This window comes from Thalassophryne amazonica, chromosome 5 (assembly GCF_902500255.1).
Source record: "Thalassophryne amazonica chromosome 5, fThaAma1.1, whole genome shotgun sequence".
NCBI lineage: Eukaryota > Metazoa > Chordata > Actinopteri > Batrachoidiformes > Batrachoididae > Thalassophryne > Thalassophryne amazonica.
In genome coordinates, this window is record NC_047107.1 from 26,353,828 (window position 1) to 26,365,988 (window position 12,161).

At 40.5% G+C, this 12,161-nt stretch overlaps 1 protein-coding gene across 1 annotated transcript in view; it reads left to right on the top strand.

Moving 5' to 3' along the window:
- The first annotated feature begins 4,402 nt into the window (after positions 1-4,402).
- The window catches only part of vsig8b (V-set and immunoglobulin domain containing 8b), a 13,016-nt gene continuing 5,257 nt past the window's right edge, over positions 4,403-12,161 (top strand). Inside the window, exons 1-2 of the mRNA XM_034169826.1 lie at positions 4,403-4,494; positions 4,750-4,829. Coding sequence (XP_034025717.1) covers positions 4,757-4,829 — 73 coding nt within the window. The 5' untranslated portion in view covers positions 4,403-4,494; positions 4,750-4,756. The remainder of the gene's footprint in view (positions 4,495-4,749; positions 4,830-12,161) is intronic.

A 12,161-nucleotide genomic window follows, 5' to 3' on the forward strand; every position in this document is an offset into this window, starting at 1 on the left:
TCAGTTTCTCAAGTAGGTCCTCCAGTGGGGGGACAGCTTTGACCCCAGCCCTCCATGTCTCTCGTGGCTTCGCTGATTGTGTGGTAGTGTCATGTCTCATCCTCATAGAAGACCTGCAGTTTGGCGTCTGGAAGCAGATCTTCCTCACCTTTAACATTCATTTCACCTCATTGTATTCCTTTCTCTTATTCAGGAGGGCTGAAGGGTAGTCAAGATCAAAATATATTCTCTGTTCGTTCAGGAGGATTTCCTTCTTTTCCCAGGCTCTGCGAAGGACTACTTCTTTTGCTTTATATCCGTGAAATTTAATTACAATCGATCAGGGTCTGTAGCAGCGGGTTTTGCGGCTAGCACTCTGTGTGCACTTTCAGTGTGTAGTTCAGTGGTCGGGGGAAATCCAGTTTGTCTCGGAGGAGTGTCTGAACAAGTTTCTTTATTTTCCGGTACATTGTACAATCTGATATTCTCCCTCCTTGCTCTTCCCTCCTGGTCAGTTAGCTTCTCTTCAATTTAAATTTTTAATTTCAATTTCAATTTATTTTCATTTATATAGCGCCAAATCACAACAGAGTTGCCTCAAGGCATTTCACACAAGTAAGGTCTAACCTTACTAACCCCTAGAGTAAGAAGAAACTCCCTCTGAGGAAGAAACCTCAAGCAGACCAGACTCAAAAGGGTGACCCTTTTTTGCTTGGGCCATGCTACAAACTCAAATTACAGAACAATTCACAAAACGAATATACTGGAAATGCTGTTGGTGCACAGGACAGGAGGGTCTCCACCACAACTAAGAGACCCATCTCTGGATGGAGCTGCACCTTAAATACATTGTGTTTAAGGTGCTTCGTGTTGCTGCTGAATCTTAAACATGTTTCTTATCACCTGCTCAACTGTTAGCAGCCTAGCTTCGGCGCTGTCAATGCGCACCTCCGCTTCATCAATCCTCTGATTTGTATTGTTAATCTCGTCTTTTATATCCTCCAATTGCTGACCGTTCACTTTTCAGAATTCTAGTATTTCCTGTAGAATCCGTTCCATATTCACCTTTGGTCTTTCGGTGCTTCTCTGCCATCCGCCATCTTTAGCATTAGCACCTGCGTCTGAAGCTTGTCTTTCCCGGTCATTTTCATTGAACTCCGCTCCGTTTTTCTTGCTTTCATCCTCATCTCCATTGTTACGCTGCTATCCGATTGTTTTGGTATATTTTTGTGGTTCCTCTCTAGTTATTCAGGTCGGAGGAGACCGTGTTTTACGCTGCCATCTCAGTGGTGGTGGAAACCGGAAGCCACCTGCCTGTCCTTCTCAACACACAGTGACACTGTTTATAAAAAAAAGCACAAGAGCACCTCCACCTGCTGAAGAAACTGAGGACTTTCCACCTCAGCAAGGACATTTTAACTCTGGTCTATAAATCCCTTATTGAATCACTCCTTACTTTCAATATCTCTAGTGCAATTATATCAAACACAGAACTAAACTTTTCCGCACTATCAGTCATGCAAGCAAGGTAATTGGTTCACCCCAAACCCCCCTGTCTGAACTATGCAGTCGCTCAGTGATCAGGAAAGCCACCCTGACCACTGAGAACCCCTCACACCCCCTTCACCACTCCTTCCAGTTACTGCCAAAGTCCTTCTGCCCCACAAAAATATTTACAAGAAATCTTTCATCCCCTCTGCTGTAGCAGCCCTCAATAACACCAGATAGATGCTTGTGTTGTCACATGTGCTTTTTTAACAGTGATCTTTTGTGTGAGTATTTTATGAGTTTTTATGAGCCAGTTGTTGAAGAAGAATTTCTGTGACCTTTGTGGGACAGACAATGAAGTTTATTCTATTCTATTCTGTTCTACAGATAGATAGATGGATAGATAGATAGATAGATAGATAGATAGATAGATAGATAGATAGATAGATAGATAGATAGATAGATAGATAGATAGATAGATAGATAGATAGATAGATAGATAGATAGATAGATAGATAGATAGATAGATAGATAGATAGATAGATAGATAGATAGATAGATAGATAGATAGATAGATAGATAGATAGATAGATAGATAGATAGATAGATAGATAGATAGATAGATAGATAGATAGATAGATAGATAGATAGATAGATAGATAGACTAGGCTCTTCCTTGGACATTCTTAAAAATTGTGGGATCCTGAGTATGTTGCTGAACATCATATCCAGCCTTTATATAGGTAGTGTGAGAGCTGTACAGATCAGGGGCATAAAATGATTTTTCCTGGTGAAATCTGGCATTCATCAGGGATGTGTTCTGGCTCCTCCACTGTTCAGTGCTTGCATGCACTGGGTGTTGAGTAGTGTTGTGTGTCTCTTTGTAGATGAGGAAAGGTTTTCTAACCTTGACATTGTGGATGATGCTATGATCTTTGTGAAATCAGTGAAAGCCCTGACTGCAGCAATTGAGAAGCCAAGTGAGAAATCGAAGTGTCTGGGTTTGTGATGGTCCTTGATCAAGATTAAGATACAGGTTTTTGAGTCTCTGGGTTCTCAGCCTTTGAGAGTGATATATGCTTGGGAAGACCTTACAGAGTCATGAGGTTGCTGGACAGATTGGTGATGCTGATATCTCTGCAGGAGAATGAAGGTCCAAGTTTTTAGGGTGCTGGAGCTGCCTCTATTATTATATGGTTGAGAGACTTGGACACTAACTAGTGAGCTAAAGCAATGAACAGATGACTTTGTTACCAGGAAGATCCTTGAGTACTGGATGGTTTGTGTAAGACACAACAACAGTTATGCAGTTGAGTGAAAATGATCAGCTTGTCTCTGTGCACGATTCAGCATAGAAGTGCCTCAGTGTTGAAGACCTCAGTGGCTGGAGAAGGTCAAAGGGACACCCAGGCTTCAACTGGCACAACAGATGGATGGTTTCTTTGCCTTGCAGGACTCGTGGCAGTTCTGGGGTATTATAGCACGTGTTCCCAGACTTGACATGATAATGAGGATAAAATGATTACATGTTGGTTAACTTTGATGGATCAGATCAACAGGAAAACAACCTCCTGCCACCTCCTGCAGATGCCCAGTCTTATCTTCACATGCATGATGGGAATTAGCAGCCAGTGCTGATTTTACCTTATCAACATATGTGTAGGTGGAGTTACTTGTTGCTTCAACTAAGTTTCTTTCATTTTTAAATCAATCCAAGACCACCGAGGCCCCCGCCAAGTGTTAATCAGCGCTCTCCAGTAAAAGAAAAAAAAAAAAAACATCAAGTGGATGTTTTAAGTTTTTTGCTTTAACATAAGAAATCATTTACAGGTAATAAGGACTTGTAGCAGTGTGGACTTGCTCCTTCAGCAAAGACATTGTTTGTTTGTTTGTTTAATAAAGGCTTTTTTGTTTTTTGTTTTTGTTTGTTTGTGTGGAGCAGTGTTGTGAAATCGGTGTGTTTCATTTGTGCGGCAGTAAGAATGTTTTTATGAGAGTGGGCGTGTCAGGACAGGGTGGAGGAAACAAGCAGTTGTTCATCAACCTGAAGAACAGCTACATGCACATTCCTCTTTTTTTTTTCACTGCAGGTTTTTTGGGGCAACTAGAACGGCACTGAGCGCTTTCTTCCACCACGACCCAACAATCCATGGATTATGTCTGAAGATTTATGACAATACTGCATGTTTGTAGCGCTCATGTCTTTTTGAATGTTTATTTCAGTGTGACAGATCCCGATCTTTGTCCAAACGTGCAGGAAACGTCGCTTGTATATGACTTACAGTGTAAAACAGCACGAAGAAACCACATCTGGATTCTGATCAACACCAAAATGTAAAAATAAATGTCTTCTTTTTAATAACATGGATCATTCCACACACACACACACACACACACACACACACCCAAAAAAATCATGCATTTCCATATTCATAAAGGGTGCAGACAGAGAATCCAGATCAAACTCACAACCTATTGGATTCTTCCTCTTGGTGACATCACTCATCGCACTAACGACACTTTGAATCCTCCTGCCAACATGAAGTGAAAGCCAGATGTAATAACACCACTGAGGAAAAGATGTGGTGAAACTAGGCAGAAAAGTGAGAAATATGAATATTGTGAAGCGTTTGAAGGCTGACAGACTTGTTGCAGAGCGTCAGAAGCAGAACAGCAGCATATTTGTTGAGCTGCTCACCGGAATGTAATCATTCATTAGTGTTGTCAGCTGCTGTTGAAATAAGTAAACATATTACCAATTTGCTGCTCCTTATTTTAATATTTGTACTGAATAGATGAATGTAAAACACTATTTTGATATTTGGTGGGAAAAAAAACAGCCTTGCTGGAAACAGTGTCTGGGGATCTTCCTGGCTGTGGGCGGGGCCAACAGGTGCACTATGGACAGAGAGGGTGTGGTCACACCTACTGCTGCTGAGTTCCACCTGACAGCAAAATAAGCTGCTCAACTGAAACCCTGCCAGATATCTGAGGACATATTTTGTGGATTGTTTTGTACTCTAAAAGGTATGTTAGAGCGTTTCAGTTTTCTCCTTGGTGTCAGGACTGACAGAATTCTGACAGAATTCAATGTTTAACTTGTGTTTGTGTGACATTGTTGTTCTAGCCCTTTAATAAAACAGTTAATTATTAATTCTGAGGTGGATTTAAAACCAGAAGCAGCTGCTTCATCATGACACACGATTACATTGAAATTGTGACGAGAGTGTCACATTTATGCCAGTAAAATGATTATTTTAAGGGTAATTTTCTTGCTTTCAGGCTTCTAATGACGCCTGGGTTCATGTGTGTGAGGATGAAGGTGGCTGTGCTCTTACTAGTGACGCTTAGGTTGAGTACGGGTGAGTCTCGTTTTACTGACATTTTTGTTTTATCTCCAAATCTAACACTTCCAGCAGCTTTGGGCTTTAAGTGGTGTTTGGGTGGAATTAAAGGCATCATGTTAATCTGTGACTTTCGGTTAAGAACTGTGAATGTTTCACATTGGACATCTTTTAAACTAGCAGCGTGTTTTTGTTTTTCTGTTGGCGCAGCAAAGAGGAAGCTTTGGGAACGTTCAGGGTTGATTTGAAAAGGCTTGTTTTAAATGTCTGTGACGTATGTCGCGGTACATCTTATCTGGACTCCAGTTTGTTGACACACCTGCTGAGATGTTCAGTGCTCGGTGCGGCGTGCCCACATTGGCTCAGTCCCAGTATCCACCCTTAGCCCTGTGACCTCTGAATATGAAAGAGACGCATCACGTTCCATTAACCCGGTCATGTTGTTTACTATTATGCACTGAAATAAAAAAATCAATCAGTGGGCCTTATCCATTTTAAGTGCATATAATTTTTTTTTATCTGTGTGCGTTCTAGCATAAATTAATAAACTTTATTTAAGGCATATTTATCAGTAATATGGTTGAAAAGAATGAAACGGGAATTGGATTTATTCATGACAAATTGACTTAATACTGAATATAATTTATTTTAAACAACTTGGGTTCCATAGCCAAAATCTTTTTTCCCCCCTTTTAACCTGTTTCATTTATACTTGACTGGCACATCATATGACAGAGTTTTAGGGCCACATTGAAATTCTTTTTTTCTTTTTTTTTTTTTTTGGACTCAGAGAATAAAGTCGTAATATTACAAGAAAAAAGTTGAAATATTACGAGAATAAAGTCGTAATTTTACGAGAAAAAAGTAGTAATATTACGAGAAAAAAGTTGAAATATTATATTATGATTTTATTCTCGTAAAAGTACAACTTTTTTCTCGTAATATTACAACTTTTTTCTCATAAAATTACGACTTTATTCTTGTAATATTACTTTATTCTCGAAGTCTTAAAATTACGACTTTATTCTCATAATAATACAACTTTATTCTTGAAGTCTAAAAAATATAATAATTCTATGTGGCCCTAAAACGCCGTTGTATTAACATCACAACACTTTTACAAAGTTATATATTAGAAATATAATCCAAATTGTTGGGAGTCTAAATTGCGTTCTTGTTACTCACTGGCCTATTTATTTATTTATTTGCGTGTGTATTTCAGACCTTTTTATTTCAGGTTTCCTCATGACCACTGCATTTAAGGGGACAATTTCCTAATTTGAAGATGTTCACAGTTATTGTCTTACAGAGCGGATGAAAGCTAAATATCCAATAATTAACTCATTCTTGTTTTCAAAATGGCATCATCAAGCAAAAATTTTAATAATTTACTGAAAAAACTGTGTAATCCAGAATGTTTTCCTCTGATTTCATGTTTTCATAACTATTTAACCCTTATTTGGTTTGTTGTTGTTCATTTAGGCACAGCTGCGCAATCATTACACCAGGTTTTCTCCATTTTTGTGATTTTGAAGGGGCATTGTTTGTAGTTGCAGCTGCATAATGGTTGTTTACCTTCTTACCTTTTTGGTTTTCTCTGGTAACCTTGTGTTTGACATTAAAATACGATGAATTATGGGTAATTTCCTGAGCCAAAGTATGCAAAAATGGCCACCTCCCGAAAATAGGCAAAAGGTCTCAAAATGTCTGTGTAAGAGCCCTCGTGCACTTAACTATTTGACATTGGAACTACCCTAAACCTACATGCACTGAGCATGAATATGTTTCAGTGTTTGTGAGCTGAGGCATCACTGTAAAACACTCTGGTCATCCACTAGATTGAAAACTCCTATAGAAATGTAGTTGTTCTTGTGTGAGGGCAGATATTGTGACTGGGCCATGTGGTGATAGTGGCAGTAGTGGTCATGGCAGCAGCATTTCTTCTATTAACCACCTGGGGGGCTAAGATCAAGCTTTACTTAATTATAAATAACTTTTGAATGATATGAGATAGCCATCTTTGTACTCCTCATAGAAGCTGTGCGATGATGTGTGCAATGTGAGTGTCCAATCGGAATTGGTTCACCGTCACATGGTTTTCCAAAATCCAATCATAGGGAAGATTTACCTCATGTGAAAAGCCAAAGATCGTTTTCAGAAGTGATATGTTACTAGATGGTCAGTTTGAATAGCCCCCTGGGTGCTCCAATGAGTACATACTCAGTGTGCCCTGTACAGCGAAAGTGAAAGCAGATGGAGAGATTGTTTCAGCAGCTGTCTTAGTGGCTGGTCTCAGACGATCTTGGAGGTGAACATGCTGGGTGTGGAGGTCCTGGGCTGGTGTGGTTACACGTGGTCTGCGGTTGTGAGGCTGGTTGGATGTACTGCCAAATTCTCTGAAACGCCTTTGGAGACGGCTTATGGTAGAGAAATGAACATTCAATACACGAGCAACAGCTCTGGTTGACATTCCTGCTGTCAGCATGCCAATTGCACGCTCCCTCAAATCTTGCAACATCTGTGGCATTGTGCTGTGTGATAAAACTGCACCTTTCAGAGTGGCCTTTTATTGTGGGCAGTCTAAGGCACACCTGTGCGCTAATCATGGTGTCTAATCAGCATCTTGATATGGCACACCTGTGAGGTGGGATGGATTATCTCAGCAAAGGAGAAGTGCTCACTATCACAGATTTAGACTGGTTTGTGAACAATATTTGAGGGAAATGGTGATATTGTGTATGTGGAAAAAGTTTTAGATCTTTGAGTTCATCTCATACAAAATGGGAGCAAAACCAAAAGTGTTGCGTTTATATTTTTGTTGAGTGTATATATATTTTTCAAAATGTGCATTTGTGTTTATTGTTTGAACCTTTTTGTTGTACACTCTTTCACATAAGACCTCAAATTAGCTTTATAAAGTGTCAAAATAGTTGTTTATTATAGTTTGCTGTGTATTTTGAATAAATGTGCGTGGAAAATTATTTTTTGCTTTTTTTTTCCTTTCCTATTTTTGATTGTAAACCTTTATTACACTTATAAAACACAACAAAAACATATATATTCTGAAAGCACAGGTTGTCCTGGAAAAAAAGAGACATAAAACTTGATTGTGGGATGCAGGGAGAGCTGTTAACAGCAATAAAAAAAACATTTATGTCAGGTGAGTGAACTGTCCAAAAAATGCCTTCGGACCCCAGAGGGTTAATGTGACAGGCACAGACAGAAATGTGTGTTTATTAGTGACTTAAAAAATAGTTTTTTCTTTAACATGCATCACCTTGCATCTGAATCATTTTGATGACAAACTGAACTGAAAAGTAGCACTTTGCACAAAACCCGAATCTATTTCTAGAAAACTCATCACTGAGTTTTGAATTTTCATGACACCTGGTGATGTTAATTAGCGACATCTATTAGCCCTTTAAATATAAGTAGGAGGAGGTGTTTGACTTCTCCAGATGTGTGTATGGATCCGTCACCCTGCATTCTGTGCTCCCGTCATAAAAAGCGCCGCATTTTGGTGACGGTATCATGAACCATAGATTCATTTACTTTTCATGATGCCATCATGAAATGGTGTGAGATTGGGCTGGTTGCTGTCCAGGCTGTGATCCATGCCCATAAGCAGCTCGCTTCGTATGCGCACGTAGCTGTTCCTCTGATGGTGATGCCACTGGGTGAATCACACTGCAGATGTTCAATGAACCATGTGGATAATGTGCCTACATCACAGGCACCTCTTACTTTTATTTCATACCTTCTGCTAAGCTGCAAAGAGCCAAACTGCTGCAAGGATAGATTCTGTGAAACTTTACTGTTCCCACTGGAGACATTTGTCTTCATACTTGTTCATATGAACTACCGACCATCTGGAGATAGAGCTCCCCGAGTCACTTTGGAATTGGAATGATATGTGCTGATGATAAGTAAATGCCAGTATGGTAATGATAATTAGGCTGCAAATTTCTTTTGCTGTCCAGTTATCTCAGTAAAATTTAGTGAAGATATGTGGAAGCGGTCATTAGTTATTCTGATAAATTACTCAAAAATAACCAGAAGGGAAGACGCAGAGAGGAAGTTAGAGGAAAGCAGAAGCACTTTTGAAGATAGAGAACTGAGTATTAATAGGAAGAAGACAGAATGTTTGAGGTTTAATGACGATCAAGATTCGGATGGTGGATTAATGAAAAGTGTAAAAGTTTTAATACCTATCAATGACATACAGGCCAGGGGCGTGGGCAGTGAAGGGAGTGCAGGAGCTAAAGCTTTCTTGTGGCAGAAATGAGATGGATGTGTGGAGTGACGAAGATGGACAGAATAATAAATGAGTACCAAAGGAACAACAAAAGCAGGTGAAATATCTGAGAAAATGGAGGAAATAAAAGTTGTTTTTAAAAAGACCAATGAGAATAAGTGGTGAGGACTGAACGGAATTAAGGATTCAGCTACACAGATCCACATGAACACAGGAAAGGATGAAGAAGTGTATTTATAAAGCACATTTAAATGTTTAAGGTTTAAGAGTTATTGCCCCAAATGTAGGAGTTCAAGGATCTCAAGGTCTTGTTCATGTTTTTGTTTTGTTTTTTTTAACATTGCATCATGGTAAAGGAGCTGAGCCAGAAGGTGAAGCTCTCAGTTTACCATTCAATTTAAGCTCTTCACCTATGGTGATGAACTTTGGATAATGACCAAAAGAACAAGCTCGCGGATAGAAGCAACAGAGATGAGATTCCTCTGTCGGATTTCTGGGCTTACACTCAGGAACAAGGGTGAGCAGCTTCAGTATGTGGGAGGGACTCTGAGTAGAGCCTCTGCTTCTTCACAATGAAAGGAGTCAGCTGAGGTTGTTCGGGCATCTGGTGAGGATGCCCCCTTGGTCGTCTCCTTATACTTCCGTCCCACTAGAGGCCAAATGAGGCTGAATGCCGTCCGGCTCACATTCCGCAAGTGTCGAGGTGCATTCATGGACATTGGACAGCATTCTGAGAGCAGTCTAAACAGTCAGGCAGATTCCTCTGGCCTCCCCGAATGGTTTGCACATGTGCAAAACAGTCGAGGTGGAAAAATGTCGAACGGCAGTAGGAGTGCAGCCTGACAGCAGTCTGACAGGTTTGGGAATGTCTCAGGATCTCTCTCAAAAAGTTAGAGGACTTGCCCAAGGATAGGGAAGTGTGGGATGAGCTTCTTAATCTGCTAACATGTGACCAGGACCTAGATTAGTGTCAGGAAATGAATGAATGAATGATCATGACCCTAAAATCAAGCAAGAAATAGGGTTGGATTCCATTCCAAATTCTCAAATTAATTCTGGCGAATGTCTTGGGCACAATATTTCCTCAGTGTCCAAACAGAAAAATAAAACAGGACACACACAATTTAAAAAAAAATAAAAATGTCAATAAATAAATGTCAACCCAATCTGGTTTAAAATGCATTAGCCAAAGTTGAAGCTGTATGATCAGCTTCAGTCTCTGATCAACCAAACCAAGAGCATGTGTTCATCTGACTGAGCCGGCAGCAGAGGGAGGATGCTGGTGTTCAGCAATCCATTAAATCACTTAAATAAGAACATTTTAAAATAAGTTCTGATAGAGAGCAGTAAGTAATGGTGTGATGATAAAAGAGTCTGGCTGACGTGAGAATGTTAAAACTCGAGCAGAAGCGTTCGGTACCGGCTGCAGGCCGACCTTCGATGATGGAGGAAATAAACACATGAATCACCTTCACGCAGAAGATTTATTACAGTCCTGCTCAGAATTATACTGACAACCCTGAGTTTGAAAGCAGATGTAAAATATGTTCTGAAATTAATACAATGAACTTGTTTTAAAGATAGATCAGGGGATGGATACATGAACATTATCAAGTCACCGAATATCTCTTGGACTTCAGTATGGTACTATGTGAATCTTTCTGGAGTGATTTTACAAGAAGGGAACCATTGAAGGAAGCCACCAAAACACCCATGATGAGTCCGGAGGAGTTATAGGCTTCTGTGGCTGTAACCGGGGAAACGGCATTATTCAGTTTTTGTCTGTTGCATCACCAGTGACACAGTTTCATGGTTGGAGTGGAGCAGAGGATTTTCCTTAAAAGGCTCTGACATTTCAGCTCCAGTTTGGCAGTTGGCACACAGGAGACTGACGTCTCCATTTCATCTGCTTTCTTGCATTAAATCCTTCTGTGTTCCTCCATGAAGCTGTGCCACTGGTGATGCTAATGATAAAAGTTGAATTTTGCCCACTTTTTCCAAACGCACTCACAGAAGCCGATACCTACTATAGAGGTCTCTGGAAGGGTTTGGTGGCTTCCCTCACCAGTTTCCATATTATGCAGTCACTGAGTTTTTGACAACCGCCTCCACCAGACAATGTTACCATACAGTTTGTTAATGTAAAAGCAATTATTTCTTGTCAACTCATCCGTGTGCCAATAACACTTTTTTCACTACACACACACACACACACACACACACATATATATATATATGTGTGTGTGTGTGTGTAAGCATTTTGGTGGTGTTGTTGAATAAATTTGGGTATTTTATTAAGTATTGTAATTACGAGGTCTATTAGAAAAGTATCCGACCTTATTATTTTTTTCAAAAACCATATGGATTTGAATCACGTGTGATTGCGTCAGACAAGCTTGAACCCTAGTGCGCATGCGTGAGTTTTTCCATGCCTGTCGGTTGTGTCATTCACCTGTGAGCAGGCTTTGAGTGAGGAGTGGTCCACCCCCTCGGCGGAAATGGCGGAATGATTTGGGCTTTTTTTCCATCAGAATTTTTTCAGAAATTGTTAGAGACTGGCAGCTGGAAACCATTCGAAAAATTTATCTGGCTTTCGGTGAAAATTTTACGGGCTTCACAGAGAATAAGGACTGTTACTACAGCTTTAAGGACAGCTTTAAGGACAGCTTTAAGGACGCTCGGCGCGCAGCGCTCCGTGCCGCCATCGAGAGCCAGAAACCACCTGATCATTTCTAAATGGATGGCTCTGTGGAGCCGGGACCATCGTGTACACTTTCTCTGGTTATCACAAGAGCTGGACATTTTACTTTTAACAAGAGATTTTGTCATGGAAAGCCGAGCGGAGGCTTCGCACGTCACGACCGATTTGCTGATGGAGCGAGACAAAGGAACACTTCCGTTTTGGTCTCACAGGACGGCTTTGAGAAGGCGTTCAGACAGCTGTCGGTGGTTTTTCCATCGAGTGATTATCCGAGAAACTGTGGATGTGCCTGGACATGCAAGAACATGTCCCGTGAGGCTTCATCACGGCGTTGCTGTGCGCCATGCGGCACTGCCGCGACGCGCGAAGCCTCCGCTCCTCTTTCCATGACAAA